At 45.3% G+C, this 21,491-nt stretch overlaps 2 protein-coding genes across 2 annotated transcripts; both read left to right on the top strand.

Moving 5' to 3' along the window:
- Positions 1-10,677: 10,677 nt before the first annotated feature.
- On the top strand, positions 10,678-12,264 carry LOC148639796 (fish-egg lectin-like). The gene is made up of 4 exons (XM_088621130.1): positions 10,678-10,773; positions 11,132-11,377; positions 11,557-11,899; positions 11,987-12,264. Exons 1-4 carry the CDS (start codon positions 10,725-10,727, stop codon positions 12,126-12,128), a joined length of 780 nt encoding a protein of 259 aa, XP_088477256.1. The 5' UTR covers positions 10,678-10,724; the 3' UTR covers positions 12,129-12,264.
- Positions 12,265-18,155: 5,891 nt separating this feature from the next.
- On the top strand, positions 18,156-19,814 carry LOC148639797 (maestro heat-like repeat-containing protein family member 1). The gene is made up of 4 exons (XM_088621128.1): positions 18,156-18,539; positions 18,892-19,026; positions 19,240-19,402; positions 19,628-19,814. The coding sequence occupies exons 1-4, from the start codon at positions 18,423-18,425 to the stop codon at positions 19,750-19,752; spliced, it is 540 nt and encodes a 179-aa protein (XP_088477254.1). The 5' UTR covers positions 18,156-18,422; the 3' UTR covers positions 19,753-19,814.
- The last annotated feature ends 1,677 nt before the right edge of the window (positions 19,815-21,491 follow it).

Here is a 21,491-nt window from a genome sequence, read left to right on the forward strand (position 1 = left end):
CTTGATTAACTGTAGAAAATTTTGGGACATCTACTGAGAAATATCTAACACACAGCCGATTAGTCCGTTTGACGGAGTTTTGATCTTCAGATGGAACAGAGATATACAGTTGTATATCATCGGCATAGCTATTAAATTGATCCCACGGTTCCTAATTACATTACCTAAAGGTAACATATATAATGAAAAGAGCAGAGGTTCAAAAATGGAACCCTGCGGAACTCCACAAGAAATGTCCAAATGTTTTGATGATTGATTTCCCAAAGCAACAAAAAATGATCTATTCATCAAATAAGATTTAAGCCATTCTAAAACCAACCCTGAAAGACCTACCCAGTTTTCAAGTGGGTTGATCAGAATCTTGTGATCAACTGTATCGAAAGCTGTACTGAGATCAAGTAAAACCAAATTATGTTTAACCGCACTCAGTCTCAGGTAATTCAGACGTGGACCAATGCCATCTCTGTACTATGGTTAGAACGAAAACCTGACTGAAATTTTTCCCCCAAAAAATGTTAGAGACCAGATATTCTTTTAATTGAATGTAAACAACTTTCTCCAAAATTTTATTAAAAATGGAAAATTTGAAATAGGTCTAAAATTGCTAACAACAGGATCCATATTAGTCTTTTTTAGTAGAGGCTTCACCAAGGCAGTCTTGGCCAGCTGACACAGAGCAATATACAATAGTAAAAACATGATCTTGCACACAATCAAAAACCTTCTTAAAAAGAGTTGTAGGAACAGGGTCTAGATCACATGTGGAAGATGTCTGTAACAGTTTTAACTGTCTGAAAATTAATAATAGAGAAAGATGTCATAACAGATGTAGGTGGCTGATCAGGACAATTGCAGAGACTCATCGTGGTTGTCTGAGCTATATTAAAAAATATAAAATAACATCCGCCACTGCGCTCAGTGTGTTAGAGAGCAGCTGCAGACACACAGGGGAGGCAATCAGGTCCACAGCAGAATGAGCAAACACACCCACACACCACACTGGGCAGCTGAAATTACTGCACAGCTATGAGAACTGACAACAATTCTCTCACACTACAGCATGACAGGACCACCTCAACAAGAGAAGAGAGATTATTCTCTTGATTCCACAGCAACCCAGGAGAGGAAGCACAATACAGCTGTCACTGCATTTGAATGACATGACATTACCTAACAGAGGAAGAAGATCACTTTCCCTGTGCCCCCTCCCTCTCACTGTGTGTGTTAACAATCCCCTCTCTCACTACATACCACAATCAGCCCATCCTGCCACTGCTTCAGGGGAATCCTTCCCTCTGGAAATTCTGAAACACAACACACAAAAAACTCAGCACTTAGATAAGGGCTGCAGCAGCTCAGAGCTTATTGAGGGAGAATAGCTGTAACTGAGCATAAGAAAACACTGATGAGTGACATTAAAGACATCCTGGTGTTGATAAATGTAAATCTCCCATCTGATATGCTGTATCCTGTACAGTTCTGGACAATGGGATGGAGATCTGCTCAGGTAATGCTGCCATTAGGACAAAACCTGTGCTCTTCAGAAGATATGACACTGATTCTAATGCAACACTGAAAGATTCCAAATCTGATTAATCCTCTAAATGCACCTAAAACTCCCAGAGAGAAATCATATAATTCTGCTACAGACTTCTACACTGATCGTGGTGTACTCTCGGGAGCAGCTGAGTGCTCTCTCAGACATATCTCTTTGCAGATCTGTCCTGTTGTGCTGTGGGGTACCTGAGAGAGCCTGGCCAGAGGTGGGATGAGCGGCTCCCAGACACTGGGCAGCTGGGGGTGGGTCACTGGGCCCAGGGACTGCAGGAGGCTCAGGCACTCAGTCCCATCTCTGTGCGGCTGGGATGCTCCAAGCTGGCAAGCAGATGTCAGCACAGAACTTCAGCTAGGGCCTGCACATCACTGCTGGGTATCAGTGTACACGGCTGCTGTCTACACTGAATACTGAATCACTGGCTTCACTGATGCACTTTTTCTCCCAGTTCACACTGGATCAAGAAAGGAATCACCCCCACTGGCCCAGTCTTCCCACTCTGGCTGGTTGTGGGTGGAGAAGCTGTGCACTACTGTTCAAGTCTTACGTTAGGGGGCCTTGTGTGCTCTGCTAGCTGAGACCTCACTTACCAGAAGTCTCACCATGAAGATGTCCGGTGAGGCCAGGAAATCTGAAACACACAGACATTGACATCAAAAGGGAGCACATTAAACCCAACTAGACTCTGCACATCCAGTTTCTGGAAATAAGAACTTTAAGAAATAAGTGGCAACATGACCACTTTATTACACTGACTCTCCCCACATAGAGAGAATCTGTTCTCTAAATGATGTGGCATACTTTCTGTAACCTGAGGAAATCTCAGGTGTCTCAATGCATTTTGATAAAAATTCAAGATTTAGATGAAACTCAAGACTGGGCGAACACCCAGAGGAGGACATTTCACGTAGACAACTGCAGGGCATTTCTGTGCTTTGGGAAAATGGGAAACACTGAGCTAGAAAAGGCTACCGATGAAAAAGACTTGAGTGTTAATGTTGCCACATCATTTGTTACTTCTAGATGATGTGGAGAAGCCAAAAGGAGAGACAAAATTTGGAAGTACATTACAGAATGAGTTCAAGAGACACTTCTTCACCTAAATCATTGTGGGAGCATTGAACAAGGTTCTCAAACTTGTAAATGAAGCTTCCTCTCGCTTCTAAGCTGATAACTAAAACAACTATTTTTTTAATGTGACACAACTATTCTTGTGTTACTGACCCCTGATATAGGCTGACCTGATACAGTTTTTTTCACAGTTAAGGATTTAAAATGCTTCAAAATTCAAAACTTGGAATTTTTATATACTTAAAGCTTTTCTTTAACTTGGCCATTCAGCTATCAATTTTAGAATTTGATGAAGTGAGGGACACCCTCTCCCTTGTGGCTCCACACAGTCCCAGAACCAAGGAGCAAATTTGCTCTGGACTGGACTGCGACACTTCATCTGATCCCCAATACTAACCAAGCTCATAACTCCTCCAGGTGAGGAACTTCAGCAGGTACGACCAAAGCAGCACCACTTTCTAAAGAAACACAGTGAAAGAGGAAGAAAGGATACAGGAAGAGATAATAGACAGGCTCAACAACAGTCTGCCTGAGCATCGAGCTGGAAGAGGTTTCCAGTCTCAGGTGGCAGAGACTGTAGACAGAGGCACTTACTTCAGTCACACTAACATCGGCACACCAGCAGGCCAGCACAGCCTCAAAGCTCTGCCTCACAGTGCTGCTGCTCACACTCTGCTTGGCCTGAACACACAGAAACACACACATTATCCCACTCGGTGTGGAGCAGGGACATGCTCATGCTGTGCAAGAAGAGGTAAAGCCAAACACTTGGGATGGACTGACAGTTCTCAGGGGGCTGCTCAACAGGAAGTCCAAGGTTTTATTTCATGTTCATTCAGGAACATTACTGACAAAGAACCGGAAACTACAGCTCCATACCTGGGTGGTGTCGTCTGCAAGGGCACAGTTCTTCACTATGTACTCCAGAGCTAAGACTGTGGCCCCCAGCCCCAGGTAGCCCTTCTGCCCCATTGCAATCAGGACCTGCGACTCCAGATACTTCACCTGAGGACAGGAATCACAGCACATCGTCACAGAGGACCAGTCTGCACACGCCGAGACACACAAACACCCTAACACCTTCCACACACCTCAGGAGTACTTCACACAGGTGCAGCAGAATACAGAGCACAGACACATGGCAGCACAGTGAGGCCATCTTCTTGCCTCATCTCTAATGATGTTGACACTTTATAAACTTTATTATATTGGACTTGATTATGCTGAATCAGATGTTTTGTTAATTGTTTTTTTTTTCAGTTTTATTGTAAAACAAGCACCATCATTAAAATAAATGGTATGCAGTTTATGACCCCATGTGAAATCAATAGCTGTGATTTTTGTCATTATGAGAAGGCTGTGGAGAAGACTAACTCCACATTCAACACAAAATGAATCCCCTGAGCTGTAAACCTCTGAGAGAATCCAGAAGGATTCAGAGTGCTTTCTGATATGTACAGCAGCTCAGAAAGGTTCCATTCACTGCAGGGCGGCTCAGTTGTTTTTCACTTCATCTAGAAAGCTGATTTGAAGTCTTATGTCTCCAATCATATCAAAGCAGGTCTTTCGTGGGCAGCCCACACTGGAACAGATGTTCCACCACCACAAGCTTGAAGGTTTTTGCCTGAACCCCTGCAGCACTGAACCGAAACTCACAAGTGAGTAAATGGAGATCCAAGACAGACTGTGAATCCCATGACTGTGGCACAGTCCTGTATGAGCTCCAGATTGAACCTCACGCGCTCATCTCTTTTCAATCTGGACTGGCAGATCAACGTTGAGAGAATCAGTGGGATGTCTTGCTTAAGACAGGGGTGACCTTCTACCTTAAACAGGGCAACAAGCAGCTACAACAACGCATCTAAGAAGATGGGTTAGTGGCAGCTGTGTTAGTGGCAGCCTGCTACAGCAGCTCTGTGTCTTTTTGTTTCTTTCAGTTAGTTAATGGTAGTGTGTTAGTGTTTTTTCTTCATACCCTTGCCGGCAACTAGATTTGCGATCACAACATGATGGATGCTAGGAAAGTTGAGATACTTTTTCTTGTTTTTCCTGATACTTAGACCTCTGTTTCTATCGGGTTGCAATGGCGATATCTACAGAGGCATTGTCTACACACGGGACCAGCTGATCGCGCTTACGCGTCCGGCTCTACTCACTGGAGAGAAGCCATCAGTTCCAGAGTAGCTGAGGAGGAGAAGCCGAGGCTGTAGGGCTGGTGTGACGCGAAAGGCAAAAAGAAGGAGATTTAAACCCTATCTTCCTTTGATCATCATGGGAAATGTGAGGTCCTTAGTGAACAAGATGGACGAACTGGGAGCATTGGTGAGGAGCCAGAGGGAGTATAGAGATCATGTGTTTCACCGAGACGTGGCTCAAATGTTACCATCGGCGGCTTTCAGCCGGTGCGGGCGGACAGAAACGCCGTGAGCGGTAAGAGGAAAGGAGGGGGCTCGCTCTGCTTGTCAACAACAGATGGTGTAATCCTGGACATATTCATGTTAAGGAGCGCTTCTGTAACCCGGACGTTGAACTGGTTGCCATAGGACTGCATCCATACTATCTGCCGCTGGAGTTTACATGCGCCATCTTTGTTGTTGTTTACATTCCACCCACAGCAAACGCAGAGGCTACAAACAAAGCACCCTAGTGCTTTTATAGCTATTTCAGGGGACTTAAACCATGTCTCTATTTCCATCACTTTGCCTACTTTCCACCAGTTTGTTAAGTGCCCGACCAGAGAAAACAAAACACTGGACATTATATGCCAATGCTAAGGATGCATATAGTTCCAGAGCCCTTCCCCCCCTTGGCAGATCAGATCACAACCTTGTCTTGCTTACACCACTATACACGCCTATTGTCCAGCGCCAACCTGCGGGCATTAGGACTGTGAGGAGATGGTCTTAGGAGGCTATGGAGGATCTACGTGGTGGTCTGGAGGCTACCAACTGGGATGTGCTGTGCGAACCACATAGGAACGACATAGACAACATGGTGGACTGTGTCACTGACTACATTAACTTCTGCGTACACAACACCATCCCCACCAAAGATGTACTGTACACTGCTTTTCCAATAACAAACCCTGGATCACCAGCGACCTGAAGGCTCTTCTGAATGAGAAGAAAAGAGCCTTTAGGAGGGGGGATAAGGAAGAGGTGTACAGAGGGAACTAAAGCAGAAGTTTAGAGAGAACAAGGACGCCTACAGGAGGAAGGTAGAGGACAAGCTGTAAAGGAATAGGGTGAGGGACGTATGGAGGAGCATGAGAGAGATCACTGGCTTCAAACAGGCTGGGGGTGCAACGGAGGGGAACCTGGAGATGCCCAACGAGTTGAACCAGTTTTTAACAGGTTTGATTCAGGGTCCTCTGTGGCTCAACACCCATCCCCTCACAGCCACACGCTCCCTAAGCCTTCACAGCTGCGACTGCCCAACACCTCCTCCATCCCCCACAATCATGGCCGCCTACAGCTACAACCCCCGACAGCTGCTTACCCCCCCATCCCCCACAGCTGCCACTCTCCAACAACTCCGCCATTAACACCTGCAGCACCTACAGCGCTATGAGCACCATCCCCCAGGCCAGGCTGACCATCACGGCTGACCAGGTGAAGAGGGAGCTGAAGAGGCTTCACCAGGGTACGGCCACAGGACCAGATGACGTCTGTCCCAGAGTTTTGAGGGCTTGTGCGGATCAGCTGAGTGGAGTGCTCCAGCGACTGTTCAACCTGAGACTGCGCTTCGAGAGAGTCCCTGTGCTCTGGAAGACATCATGCCTGGTCCTGGTACCAAAGAAAGGGTGCCCCTCTGTCCTCAATGACTACAGACCAGTAGAGCTGACTTCTCATGTCATGAAGGCACTGGAGAGGCTGCTCTTATCCCACCTGAGATCTCTAGATAGTTTATCACTGGACACCCTACAGTTCACCTACCAGCCCAGTTTTGGTGTGGAGGTTGCAATCATCTACATGCTGCTAAGGGCCTACTCACACCTGGACAAGGCTGGCAGCACTGTAAGGATTATGTTTTTTGACTCCAGTGCCTTCAATACTATCCAGCCCTTACTTCTAAGGAGGAAGCTGGAGGTGATACAAGTCGGTGCCTCCATGATCTTGTGGATCACTGACTATCTGACAGGCAGACCACAGTCTGTGAGACTTCAGAACTGTGTGTCTGAACAGGTAGTAAGTAACACAGGGGCTCCTCAGGGACAGTTCTTTCTCCGTTCCGCTTCACCCTCTATACTTTGGACTTTAAATACAACTCAGAGTCATGCCACCTGCAGAAGTTCTCAGATGTGCTGCAATTGTGCAATTGTGGTGTAGGCATCCTCTCATGAGGAACCAATAAATGTAGGGGTTTTGTGCATTTACTGGGACAATTATTAATTCTAGCATTAAGTCACAAAATGATTCTTTGATGGCTATTATAAGACCGACCCAGAGGGATACTCAGCAACGCACACACGGATACTAATAAACGACAATACATTTATTAATACATAAAATGTGCATATAAACATAACAGATCTTATTGTGAGGGTTAGCAGAATACAAAAGGTATATATTCAGTCATGAAGAGTTACAAACCAAGAGGGACATACGTTAAGTATATCATTCATTTAGACTGTTTCGTAAATGAACTTGGATTACAACTTCTACACTAAATACTCAAAAGCAAGTACATCACTCATAGGAATTAAATTGATATAATCTCAGGTTGAGTTTAACAATTGAATTCTCGAGCTGTAATGCAGAATGTTGAATACTCATCCAATCTGTGTGGATTCAGATCTCCCGCGGACACAAACAGCGGCAGGCTTGTTGCTGTGTCCAATCGGCGTTCTCTGGCTCGGTGCCAGGCAGTGCTGGTTCAGCGAGAGAGAAGTGGGAGAGATTTCTGCTGCGGTGCGCTGCTGATGCTCTCTGAAGACCGGCTAGTTAGTGTTGGCTGAAACTAGCAGAGTTTGTGCACAGGAGAAAAGTGACTGTGGGTCCAAGCAGGTCACACTCTTTAGACATTAAGAAGACCGGTTCGTTCCTGATGTAGCGCAAGTCCTGAATCCACAGATTCAGCTGTCCACAGTTCCGACAGTAGTTCACTTGTTGATCAGGTGAGCTTTCGCGGTGGGTTCACGAGGCTTGTTGCTGGGCTAACCTCGGGTGGATCCTTTGGTTACGCGCTGGCAACCTCCGTTCTCGACTCTTAGAACAAAATGAAGTTCTGACTCTCGGACACACTGGCCGTTACGTGGTGGTCTGAGCTGAGTCTGAGGATGTCCAGGAGGAGCTGAGTCTGAGAATGTCCAGGAGGCGCCCCGAGGAAGCCCTGTGCTGCCTGTTTTACCTGGAGGAACTACGGTCGTTCATTGGTTGAAAGTTCTGTGGGCATTCGAGACCCACGTGGGGTTAACCTGCCCTACCAGTTCCTGATTGGCTGAGGATGGGTAACAATGCACTCTGACCTTAGGGTTTTAAACAACTTTGAATAAGACTCTCCCAGACAGTAAGGCGCAAGAGATGACCATTTATTAGGGTTGCTGGAGAATCTCAGCTTTGGGAGTTGTTCCTTATCAGGACACTCTATTGGCTAGAAAAACACCTTAAATGTGAACCAACTGGAATGGCCTCTCTGTATCCAGCACCACTGAGATAAAGGAGAGAGGGACTGGCAAGGGAGCAGCAAACTTAATTCCTGTATTTTAATAAGCCTTGCCGCTACAGTGGGATGTATCAAGAGTGGGCAGGAGGAAGAGTGCAGAGGAAGAGGTCAGCAGCTTTGTGGAGTGGTGTGGGGAGAACCACCTGCAATTGAATGTAACAAAGACGAAGGAACTGGTGGTAGATTTCAGGAGGAAAAGCGTCAAACATACTCCTGTCTATATCCATGGGAGTGGCGTGGAGATGGTGGACTCGTACAAGTACCTGGGAGTGCACATTGATGATGGAATGGTCTAAGAACATCAAGGCCATCTACAAGAAGGGTCAGAGCCGACTTTACTTCTTGAGGAGCTCAGGTCCTTCAATGTATGTAGGAAGATGCTAGATATGTTCTATCAGTTGGTGGTGGCAAGCGCCATTTTCTACGCAGTGGTATGCTGGGGCTCTGGGATTAGAGCAGGGGATTCTAACAGGCTGAACAAGCTCATCAGAAAAGCAAGCTCCGTCATTGGGTCTGGCCTGGACCCCCTGGAGGTAGTGGCCAAGAGGATAATGGCGTCCAAACTAGAGGCCATCATGGACAACGTCTCCCATCCCCTCTATGACATGCTTTTGAGATTGAAGAGCACGTTCTGCAATAGATTGATCGAACCACGGCGCGACAGGGAGCGCTACAGGAGGTCATTCTTGCCTTCTCCCATAAGACTGTACAACACATCCACTGTGTGTCTGGGCAGGGCCAACATTGACAGGGACCTGTTTCTGGACTGAACAGTAAACTGATACAGCTGTTCTTTTACTTTTTCCCGTTTAAAACCGTTTTTGGGCAATATATGCCAGGGACCTGTGGAATACATATATATTCATATTTATATTGTGCAATTCGACTTTTTTGTGTACTGTTCTGTTCTGGACTGTGAGTAACTCTTTGTAGTGCACTTCTCATTGTACTGATTGTACTGTATGTATTGTATTATTATTATTGTATCATTCGTTACACTGTTGCTTTGTTGTCTGTGTTAAGCTGCTGTTGCACTGCAATTTCTCTCACGGGATCAATAAAGTATCAATGTATCTACTTCCTTTGAATGTCCACACTTTCTCCAACTGCAATTTTTTAATCATTGACATAACTTTTTACATACATGTAAACTACTTTGAAAAGCCAGGATGCCTTTCTAAATTGGTAGCAAACTGGTCCCTGTCTTGGAATTTAATCAAAGACGAGCCAGGAGAGGTGTTCTCATTCACTCAGTAAGGCATTAACTCATATTGCGCAAAAGGGAAAAACAGCAACCACCAGTCTGTGCAGCAAGTGAGAGCTGATTTTCAAAGTAATACAGGGGAAGGTCCCTTATTTTATACACTTAGCTGATGCAACACCTCAACTTGTTTACTTCATTATGGTTGGTTAGTAAAACAAAGACAGGCGAGACAGTAATTTTCCAGTCCTTATAGGTCTTAGTCTTAGGACAAAGAAGACAGCTACGTGCAGTTACCCATCGCCTTTTTGCTGGGACAGAGATCAACATATTCTTAGAACATCCCATGGCCTTGACTCGCTGGGTACAATCACACTTTGTTCTAAGAATCCAGCTGCTTTTACAACACAGCTCTGCCTGTAAACGGACATATTTAGGATAAAACACTTTTTTTCAGTAACTTTCCATTACATCCCATAGAGAAAATCCGCATGGAGGACATGCAAGCTCCACACAGCAGGAAATTCAGTTGGACATCAACCCCAGGAACTGTGAGGCTGCAGTCCTTAATCCACACCACTGTGCTGTCCAAATGGTCACTCGTGAATTAAGTGCTTTAAGAGCTACAGTATCATTAATTCCCCATTCTGAATGCAGGAACTTGTACTTTCATAGATTTTAATTATCACTAATCCTCTCCCACATGACATTAACTGAGAAAACAAGACTGGACTTGGAATATTTCAATCTAGGGCCCAGATATTTTCCTCTAAGTGCTCAGAAAAATTTAACCTTTAATCTGGGAGATAAAATCTGAAATTAAAAAAAAATATCTCATGACAAAGAGCAAGAGTAACCAAACATTCAGCTTTGCAATGAAACTATTTGTCTCGTTATCTAATTTAGACCACCCCTGACCTGCACTAGTGGAGGATTTCACTGCTGGTATTAGTACTAATCCAGCTCATGACTATCTGAAGCACTGGGCTTAAATTTCAGTTTTTGTCGCCATGATTCCTAAACCCTGAGGATAAGGTGTATGGAAAGAATATAATTAATGATGTCTTCTGTAATTGATACTTGAGTGATTCAATCAGCAGCTCGTTATGGTTCACAATTTAACACCTGGTTAGACAGGTGTGTGTAGGAGCTGAAGCCCAGCAGTCTTGAGTATATAAAGGCCACTGTGGGGGATTTATACCATACATGAGGTTTGTGTGATCACTCATCAACATGGAAGGTAGAGGCTGTGTGTTGTGTTTGCTTGTAGGATTCTTTCTAGGTAAGGTTTGGGTTTCTTACTTTGACTAAAAGGAGCAGCACAAAGGCAGATGGGAGGATTAACTCCATGTTGCTAGTATTTAAGGATTTCAGTATAGTTATTTGATCTTGAGTATAGCGTTAAATCCATGACTTGGATGTTTGTATGCTCTTGAAGTTCTGCAAACCTTTGAGTCTCTGTACATTGAGCTCTGTTCACTTGTGGTTGTTGCTGATTCATTAACACCCTATTGGCTTGTTTCTTCTGTCCTCGTATATTGACTTAATCCCTCAGTGTTAAATGCTCATGATCCTATGTTGCCCTCAGCCCAGGCTGCTTCCACATGATCATTGACCCAGTGGTGTCCTCTCCTTCCCAGTATCTGTGGCTGAAGCCCTGCAGTGTCGGGCTGTGCCTGGCAGTCTGAAGCAGATAGATGCTGGTGCTGGAAGGGTGTGTGGAGTCGACAATGCAGACAACCTGGTCAGCTACCAGGGCAACAGCTGGGTCTCTCTGGCCATGAAGGGGAAACATGTGAGTGTGGGGCCAGCAGGGCTCTGGAGTGTGAGTCTCGCAAGCCTTGTGTTCAAGTGGCTTCGGGGAAGGTGGATCCCAGTGCAACCAGGTGAGCCTACAGCTGATCTATATGGGTTAGGAATGATAGCTTTCAAGTTTATCCATGGGTAGTGGCTGCTTTCAGCCAGAACATCTTTCACTCCTCAAGTGTTCATGACCTCGTGCTGAGGAATGAGCACTGCACTGCCCCCTGCTGAGAACAGCTGTATTTCTTGCTCTCCTCTGCAGGCTCCCTCATCCAGATTGATGCTGGTGGAGACAAGTTCGTGGTTGGTGTCAATGCTGCCAATTCCATCTTCTGCCTGAACAGTGGGCCTGTGCTGCAGTATGCTGGCCAGGGCAACATCCCCTGGATTCCTGTTGTGGGCTCCCTCAAGTACTATTCCTGTGGGCCTTTTGGCTGCTGGGGAGTGAACAGGCTGGACCAGATCTTTGTCAAGCTGGATGTGAGTGGGGATTCCTGCAAAGGCTCTGACAGGTGGTACCCCATTCAGGGCTCCCTGTCCCTGGTGGAGGTGGGCTCAGATGGCAGTGTGTATGGGGTGAACAGGAATGGAGTGGTCTTCAAGAGGTGAGCTGGGGGAGGGTTTAATGCACATGGTTGCATGAATGACTGTCCTAATTCTGGGCTGCTCTAACCCTGTGCCTTTTCCTGCAGGCTTGGTGTTGATGCCTGTAACCCCTTTGGCAGGAGCTGGTGGGCTCTAAGGGCAGCTGGTGTGGCCAGGCATGTGTCCTATGACCGAGGAATCCTCTGGGTTGTGTGCAAAGATGGCCGAGTCCAGAGGTGCCAGGTCTGAGCAGCCTGTGTGGTCTGGTCCTGAGTGGAAAGTGACAGGCATGACTGGGCTGCATGAAGGGTTCCGAGTTGAATGAGGCACTAATGCCCGTCTTGGGTTTTCTCTGTGCTGCAATAAAAATGCCTGAAAAACCCTGTTCTTCTGTGGTGTCTAATTCTGTAGCTTTAAATTGGTTAATGATCTTAAAACCAGTCTTTCTGATTTAATGAGGAAGACTACCTGGGATGTCACATTAAGCATTAATATCCAGACCTTAAAGCCCTCTACTCACATGGCCCTTTGCCTGTAATAAGCTAATAATGAAACATATCTCGTCTCTTTCCACAGTGGCTTATGCCCAGTTTTGGGTGTGAATGGATTAACTAAAATGCTACCATGTTTTTTGGGGAGTGTCACTGATTGGTCTCTTCCAGTGGCCCTAAACAGGGTTGAGGCTGTGACTGGGGTCCTCAAGGCCTTCCACTCTCCTAACCCTAAACCACTCCAGTGTAATGTTTGTTTCCATCATGTGTCAGTGCAAAGCACTTGGTCTTAACTTTCTATTACATCCCTAACCATGTTGACTGGGTGCTTTTTTTTTTTTTGTTTGTTTGCAGCTGAGTTCATCTTCATGGTTGAACCCTCACCTGAGGTTTAGCTCAAGTTCAGGTGTAATACTTCATTGCCTGTAACTAGTCGAGTGGGATGGGGCTTGGTGAACTTGTACAATTAAAAATGCAGTTGCCATATGAATACTTACAACACATGTTACAAAAATAACACCTATTAGTACTTTACTGAGGTGTGTCTGTGTGTGTGTGTGTATTCGTAATCATGTGAACCAGTATTGTGTACAGTCCACTCAACTTTGACTTTTTTCAGGTGATTGTTTACATTTTTATTTCTGTACTTGTAATCAGTTTTTCCATTTATCTTTCATAATGTAAATTTAGCCTTTTAAAGTAGGCTGATTATGTAACAATTGCTGATACAATGTCATTGAGATCTCTTTTTGCAAAAGATCATTACCAACTGGAACAATATGATCCATACAGTACTTTTGACCACACTTTGCACAGAAGTGACTCCTGTTTCCATACAGGAAGATGAAGGTCATACAGTAGAGTTATTGTTGCCCTTCAGGATTTTCAATACTTAAATTGGAACCTGAACAGTGCAGGACAATCACTTGAACCTGAGAATGTATCTGGTCACTCTTCACAGTTTGGGCTGATTCCAGAGCAAAAACTTTGTTGTAACAGACAGCAAATTTAAAATGAAGCATTACTAGTGGTACAATTTTAATATAGCATCTCGTGATTTAAATGTTACACTTAACTATATATCCTAACATTTGCTTTATAATTTTCCCCACATTATCCCTCATCTAGTTATAGTCCTACCCGTCTGTGCTCAGCTTTCTGACCACTAGGTGGCACTTCTGCTTGGCTGACTGGCCTCTGGATAGACTTCTCTGGGAACTTCAAAAAAGCTTTGATATTTTTAATGAGAAACATATGAAAAACAGACAATAGATTAAAAATCCTCAAATTTGCTGATGCCTTTTTAAAAGTTTTCTTGTTAAGTCAAAATCTGTGACAGCCATAATCACACAATTAATGGTTGTATAAAACTATCAGGGATATTTAACAAAGCTCTCTGTTTTTAAAAATATTGAGGAAAAGGGCCCCAGATCTCATGGAATGGTTCCAGATTGCTTGTGCTATAGAAGCAATTTTGTTCAGCCACATGTATTCCAACCGCCAGTGCAGATGGTTAATGTGAACATTGTCTCTGAACAACCAGAGAGTGCTAATTCAGGGTCTGGGGTATATTCTTCCCAAACACCTTTGAGTACCACTGAAATATTTCTACCCAAAGTTTATATAACTTGGGGCACAGCCTTCAGAAGATCTGCACCTGTCACATAAAGGAGAAACAGATATATCTTCAATTTAATTTGAGATTTTAGTCAAATTAGTTTTAAAATAATGCAGTCGACCTACGATCTTCTATTGCAATATCTGGTGTCTAACATTATTAGAGCACCAGTGGATATTGTTCTAATCCTCGTTAGTTCCTGACATCAGGTGTCCTTCATGTGATTAACAGACAGCTCTGTGTGCCTAGAAAAGCAGGAAACAAACTGTGATATTAGTTGTCTAGAGAAGTGAGGTCATTGCACAAGATTGTAAAACAGATCAACTCTTGTAAATTGATCAAAGAACAGCTCAGATTTTCAAATTGAGAACATTTGAGAGCTGGTCCACAATTCTACTGGACTGATGTCAGTAGAAAAGGTCTTGTCTCATCCCAGCAGCTCCCCAAATAAGCTCACAAATATAGACTTGACTGTGGCTTTGAAATGCATATAGAACTAATGGTGGCTTACAATGAGCTGAACAGCTGTACAAGTCACTGAAAGGAAATATCTAAGGTAAATAATACTACAGTTTTTATTTTTTAATTAAATATTTTGCTTTCTTGTTCCATGTTAACAGACAACAATATGTGAAAATGTTACTGCAGCAGAAAAAAAATGCAGATCAGGGGGAATTTCAAGCTTTTCAAGAATGATGAACAGTGATGGCGCTTTGTGGCTAAGAAGAGTGGCAAATCTCTGTATCCTTTGTGAGAAAGAGTGCAATGTTAAAAGCTTTTGCATGTGTAAAGTATAGACAGTGCCTGTGTATGCTGACTTTCGCTTTTGCAATACTTTAAATGGGATTATTATATGGTATTTTAGCCTATAAAATAACTTGACCTACAGTGTATATGTGCATGTATAAGACTCTTGTAAAACACATTGTGTGAAATAATTAATTGATATTGATTCTCTCCACGGTTACACAAACAAAAGGTGTTGTCAGAGGTTATATCAGTGTGAATGGAAAGAGCCTCTCTGGAGTATGTATCAGTAAGACACTGAGTTCAAGCAGCAGCCAGGTAAGACTACAGCAGATGTGTATCATTCAGCAGCTGAGCATAAAGCATGTTAGATGAGTGACACCTGCAGGAAAGGAAACCTGTTTGCAAGAGGGAATTATTTTCCTTCCTACAAAAAGGCGCCCTGGAAGACATACTATTCTTTACAGTTGTTGAACACATTCAATTCTGAAGCACAGGTGAGCTGTGTATTGGGCCGAGCACAGTTTAGTTTCTGCCATAAACCCTCAGATTGAGGAGGTGGATAGAAATGCCTAAGTTACAACATCCAGCTCTACTTGGGAGCCTCGTTGACTTACTGCTGAGTAACAGGGCTCTATCCAGCCGATGTTTGAAAAAAATGCTCCTTTGCTACAGTACTTGTTATGATCCCCGCTTCCCTGTTGCGTAGACCACGCTGAATTAGGCAACCTACCGGATCACTCATTCACCACCACACCACCATCTCATTATACACTGAAGCACAGTCTTCCCTGACCTCCTCGCTCAGTGTCCACGTGAGCTTTATTATTGCTTTTCGCTTGTTCTCGTTTACACCTTTTCGGCTTGGAATTGCTTGTCTCTGTTGGACCTGCGGCTTCTGGATGACGGAAAGTACACTCCTCGGTTTCGGTTCCCGGCTTTGATTTAGGATTACTGGCTTCCCCTTTTGATGTAGTTTTTTCGAATTGCAGAAAAGATCGGTTGCAGGATTATTTTTCAGCTCCTGCATTTATATTTTATAATCTAAAATATTTTTTTATATTTTAGTATTTTATAGTTTATATTTTAGTTTCGGTTTTATTAGCTGGACTCGTAGCACTACTTGGAACTGGAATTGAATGAACTGAGTCTTTATTACAACTGTTGTTAAGTAGGTTTCTTTAATGGTCTTCATCCTCTGTCTACATAATTAATTCAGACTGAGACTGGTGAGGTGTCTGCTGTAGATGAGGCTGCAGTAACATGGGGGATGGGAGATGGGTGTGTCTTTATTCATTATCAATCACATGGGAGACTCCTGGGAAAAAACTATAGTTGCTGCTGGAAGAGGTGTTAGTGGGGCCAGTAGGGGGCGCTCACCCTGCGGTCTGTGTGGTTCCTTATGCCCCAGAATAGTGACAGAGGTGCCGTCCTTCGGATGAGACATAAAAGTGAGATCCTGACTCTCTGTGGTCATTAAAAATCCCAGGGTGTTTCTCGAAGAGTAGGGGTGTCCAGCGACGGGTCTCTGCTGCTCCCAGCCGCAGGGCTTCACACACCGTGGCGCTGCTGCAGGGCGCTGCAAGACGAGCTGCTTCAAGACCAGATGTGTCGTTGCGGACTGTTTAGAGCACAAGGTCTGTGCGTGAGCGAGCGGAGTGACCATGAGGAGGAGCCGGAGAGCAGATCTGCAGGGCGAGTCTGGGTCACAGGAGGACTAATGAGCAGGCTGTGTCTGGGAGAGGTCTGGCAGGAGACTGGAGTGACAGTAGAAGCCCTGATGAGCGAGTCGTGCGAGAGAGGAGGGAGAGGCGAGTCTGGATGGAGGGAGGAAGGGGTGTCTGACGTCATATCGTGAGCAAGACGCTCCGCTCCGTGTTTTCTGAAACTTTCCGGCTGACACTTTGGAAATCAGACAATTAGTGCTTCTGTTGGTAAAGCTGGGAAAAATCAGAAAGCATATTAAAAAATGTAATTTTAATATCAAATATACTGATTATAATGACTTATTAAACGTGAGCGTGACGTCGTCACATCGGGATTGTGACGTAACAATTGCGGTCCGGGAAAGCGCTCCGGTGCTGCTGAGTCGCTCAGCGCTGATGCTCGTAGCGAAGAAAACACTTCAGCTCGACACGGCTTGTCAATATTCTCTGTCTTTTCACTGAAGATCCTGGTGGTTTACGGACGAGGTAGGGACCTGCCGAGGCTCCGTATCGCGGATCCGATTGTTCTTGACCTGTTTCTCCTGGGCAGATCGAGCGGTTATTGTGTTAACACGGTGTTCAGTGAGAGGGGGTTAAAAGCTGTTAACCTGCTGGAGTTTTAGTAAAGTCCAGAGTGCAGATCTGAACAGGAATTAATTGCTGCTTCTGTTCCTGTCTCTGCTTTCACTGATGTGAAGAATTTGCTTGTGTTCTCAATATCCCCTGTCTGCCCTTCAGCCTGTCAGGTTGTATTCCAGTAGGACCAGCTGGTTAGAGAGAGTTCTGTGGTGTCTAGTGGGTCTGCACTGGCCTGTCAGCAGTACCTTGACTCCCAGTGTGTGAGAAGCGCCGCCCAACTCCCTGCTTCACTGTGCTGTTCTACTGGCTGACTGACAGGTCCAAGATGAGCCCGAAGGAGTGCAGCTGTGAGCCCAGCAGGTTGAAGTGGTTCTCCTCCTGTGTGCAGCGCACAGGCTGCCAGTGCCCAGGGCCAGGTATGACACAGCTGGATCTAGACCAGTGTCCCCTGAAGCCAGTCCCCCCACACACTGACTCCTGGCTTCACTTTCCACTGGGACTCCATCCCTGGGCTCAGCTCTGACTGACCTGAGGGGCTCTTCGCTGTCACCCTGCAGGTCTCTTCAGCTCGAGGCAGGGAAAGCAACAGCAGTCTCCTCATCTTTTCAACTGAATGATGATTTGAGCAAAAATAAGTAAAAGATATAAAATAAAATAATAAGATATAAAATAAAATAATTTAGTATGAAAGTATTTTTAAGAAGACTAACATCCATGTAAGGTATGAAACTATTGAAAGTGTTGAAAATGACTTATTCACAGTGGTTATGAAATGAGCTGTGTGATGTACTGCAATTATTCTTTCATTTACATTTAATTGTAAATTTGGGAAAAACAAATGTATATTTATGAAGATCTGTCCAAGCCATTTTGACTGGGTGTGAGAGAAGCTGAATTAGAGGCTCTAATCCCCTTAGAGCAGCAGAAGGAGGTTCTCCACCTGGGAGCAGAGCTGCTGCCCTGATTCTTCTTCAACACTGAGATCCTCTGTTTGTGGAGGAGCAGCTGCTAACAGGACTGATGTGACCAAGAGAGCAGCTCTCTTTGTGGACTCTTCAGGGTTAAGAAGTCCCAGTGGCTGCAGCTGTTATTCAGGACCACTGATCTGAAAATGACACAAAAACAAAACCCTGCACTCTGAAGCCTCCTGCCCTTAGAGCAGATCTGTATTCCTCTCTACTGGAAAACTGTCCGGGGTGAAAGAGTCCCAGCCTTTACGGGCTGTGGATCAAAAATCATTTTCATCTTTCTAATTCTCAGACACGTGTCAGTAGGGTTATAGGTCCCTCAGACAACAGGTTAGTTTAAGAGTTTTCTCCCTAGAAGTCTGTGCTGCGGCGACACCAGTGTTTCCCCTGTCTGTGTGTCTGCTGTAGATGAGGTCCTGGCTGTTCTGGAGGGAATGAGCAGCTCTGATGAGGAATCTGGGAAGCTCCTGATAGAAGAGCTGCTCTCCCTCCTGCAGAGGAACACCAAGGGGACACTGCCAGTCATCCTGGGATTCCTCGAGAGCCCCCAGGTAACATGAAGGAGCTCCCTACACACCTCCTGACATAGTCGTTGCAAACGCACTCTAATCAGGAGCCCAGTGTGCTCCAAGGTACTGTCTCTGCTGTTTCTTACAACTAGAAGTCAGAAGATAAGCCCTAACGTGTTGTCATCTTTACAGATGTGCTTGAGTGGAAGCCTGGGGTTTCTCTGTGTGCGTTTCCACTCCCTTGTGTGGTGAGCTGGGGTGGTTCTGCTGTTTCACCCTCAGTGCACATTCGCCAGGCTGACTGGCCCTGAAGGAGAAGCCTTTGAACAGAGACTCTTGGTGCTGTGATGAGAGCAGCAGTCTTACCCCTGGCTTTGGTTCTTCCCTGCTCTAGGTGACAACTGCCCATCGCTCTGCTGTCCTCCAGGCAGTGGAGAAGCTGCTGCGCAAAACATCTGCGCAGCATCTGGATGAGTCCTTGGCCAAGAGCACCGTCTCGATGGCCTTGAATGAGATGACGATGTCACCGGTATGTAAACCCCTTTAATTCCTGCCTATCGAACTGTTGTCTTGCTGTAGTGCTGTGGTCTGTTTCCTTGCCTGCGGCACACATTGATGCATCTAATGGAAGCAAATCGTTGTGTGTTAACTTGTGTGCTCACTGGCTTGATCCAAGCTGCAGCTTCAACTCCAATACTATCGACTCCCAAGACCCTCTGATCTCTTTTTACTGTTGTTTCAGAAATGGCTGCCTGACTGGCAACAGCCAGCCAGCAACATTGTTGTTTGTGTGGTGAGAGACCACTACGTGAGTACCATGGATATGGTGCTGTCCTTCTTCAAGCCCGGAGTGCTCCCTCACCACACGCTGCTGAATGCTGTAGGAGATATCTCCCGCAACTGCAGTAAGTTCTGTGCTGCTAATGGGGTGTGATCTGCACAGATACATTCCGGATTTTTTTACTGTGCTGTATTTCAAACTTCATGATACTGCTCGTATCTGCCCATTCAAGCCCTGATACATGAGCTTATTATGAAGGCTCAGTGTTTGTTACTCATGCCGCTGCTGAGTCTCCAGTGTCATCATGAGCCTTGGCCCCTATGCAGTGTGAAATGTGTTTTCTTTGAAGGTCGTGACATAGCAAGGGATATAGTGAGACTTCTGGACCTGCTGGTGCCTGTTCTTCCCCTTGCTGTGACTGATAAAATGAAGGCAATGATGTCTTTTGGTAAGTGCGCAAGCTGTCTCATTTAGGGGGACAGTTGTTATCAATGCTTGGTTCCACTGGCAATCCACTGACAAGGCCTGTTCAGACCGCTTCCCACTGAACTACAGGACTGTTTTGATGTAGCTGAGGAGTGTTGCAGGCTGTTCCTCTCTTGTGTTGTCAGCATTAGAAGGCCTGTATGAGAGATGGGCGAAATTCCAGGGTCCCAGGCAGTTTGTTCAGGACTGTTCAAGCCATGTCATCACTAGTTTTGATATAGTGCACAGATGGCTGCCGTCTTATGAGTCAAAGGTATGGGATTAATCCAGTGTAGGTTATTTGACATCTTATTAATCATCTTGATTTCTCAGATGTTCTGGAGGAAAGAATGGACTTGAATGCCAAGAAAAGATGTGTCCATGCAGTTATTTGGGAAGGGTATCAGGGTCCAGGGTTCAGATCACAGTAAGCAAAGTTGAATAGGGTGCCTTATGAAGCAGGTTTTATTCATTGCTCAAAGCTGTTTTAACTGTCTGTGGTTTTAGACAGGTTTGGTTTGCTGTGACTGAATCCTTTCCTTGAGGATGATGGTGTTTGAGTTTTGCTCTGTCTGAAGGTGACAAGAGGCCATTGTCTTGGCCCTGGCAGCTATGTGCTGCCTGCTCCCTGAGGAGAAGTTTCAGAGTGAGCTGCCAGCAGTTTTACAGGCCTTCCAACCACTGTATGCAGCTGAGCTGGACATCAGCTACTCCAGAATCAACAAGGTAGGGCTGTGACCGACGATGGGGCTTTAGGTGTACAGGTTGTGGAATGCAAGGTTCGTTTCTTTTAGAAAATGGATTTTGATTCCTTAAATTGTAGATCCAAACAATCACTAGTAGCACTTTCCCAGTGTCCCTTTGTCCACAAGCTCCAGTGATGTGCTGGTGAGGCCCAGTGCAGAAGAGGATTATGGTCTGTGGTGCCCCATGTGATTTTGGAAGGGTGTGAACAAGGTGTATCTGCCAGGAGTAGAGTCCAGGGGAGGCGTTATCCTGCTCTGTCAGATTTTTGTGTGTGATCAAACTACCAAAATCCTAATGCTAACGTGTTATTGCATACACTGAGAGAGTGAGGCCTCTTGATGAAGCAGCAGTGCCTCTCCAGATTGACTCCAACGTGCTCTTCTTTCAGAGTCTGAGTGTGCTTGTGGGGGCAGCAGTGCCGAAGGCCAGACCAGTGCTGGAATCCCAGCTGGAGCAGCTGCTGACCATGGTCCACGCCCAGGTAATGGGGACAGCAGCCCGCTCACCTGCACAGACAGACGTTACAGTAGCCAGTAAATTATTAATGTCTGTTTTGAGGAAGTGCCCACAGTATTAGATATTGCCATGTCCAGTTACTGTCCCAACTGAAAGCACTTCTATATTAATAGTACCCAGTTTGTCAGCACGTGCAGAAGATGTGGCTGGGTTATATAGTAAATGTGCTTTGGAAATATTTTGTCTCTCTCAGGTTTGTGCTTCTTTCAAATGTCCTGAGTAACCAGAGGAGGAGAGGAGCGCATCCTTAGTGCAGACGTTCTGCGTCTTAGGTGCTTTGTTTTTATGAGTCAGACACAGAAAGATGATTCCTTCATGTGTTGCAGGGAGGAACAAAAACAACTTGACGTGAGGGCACTGTCTCCATGAAAGAAATTCACAGTTCATTAAAGGTGGAAACCTTTTCAACACCAGTGTGACTTGGATCACTAGATGCCACATCCAACAGTCACAAGCCAGGGAGCTCAGTTGTGTCCCTGTGGTAG

This window comes from Lepisosteus platostomus, chromosome 26 (genome assembly GCF_059453375.1).
Source record: "Lepisosteus platostomus isolate fLepPlt1 chromosome 26, fLepPlt1.hap1, whole genome shotgun sequence".
Classification (NCBI taxonomy): Eukaryota; Metazoa; Chordata; class Actinopteri; order Semionotiformes; family Lepisosteidae; genus Lepisosteus; species Lepisosteus platostomus.

Bases quoted from the DNA above. Each gene is read 5' to 3' on its own strand.
- LOC148639796 (XM_088621130.1), top strand. From the start codon at position 10,725: ATGGAAGGTAGAGGCTGTGTGTTGTGTTTGCTTGTAGGATTCTTTCTA. The intron at 10,774-11,131 runs GTAAGGTTTGGG...TCTCCTTCCCAG, and splicing joins GCTTGTAGGATTCTTTCTAG to TATCTGTGGCTGAAGCCCTG. The intron at 11,900-11,986 runs GTGAGCTGGGGG...CTTTTCCTGCAG, and splicing joins AATGGAGTGGTCTTCAAGAG to GCTTGGTGTTGATGCCTGTA.
- LOC148639797 (XM_088621128.1), top strand. From the start codon at position 18,423: ATGAGCAGCTCTGATGAGGAATCTGGGAAGCTCCTGATAGAAGAGCTG. The intron at 18,540-18,891 runs GTAACATGAAGG...TCCCTGCTCTAG, and splicing joins GATTCCTCGAGAGCCCCCAG to GTGACAACTGCCCATCGCTC. The intron at 19,403-19,627 runs GTAAGTTCTGTG...TTTTCTTTGAAG, and splicing joins AGATATCTCCCGCAACTGCA to GTCGTGACATAGCAAGGGAT.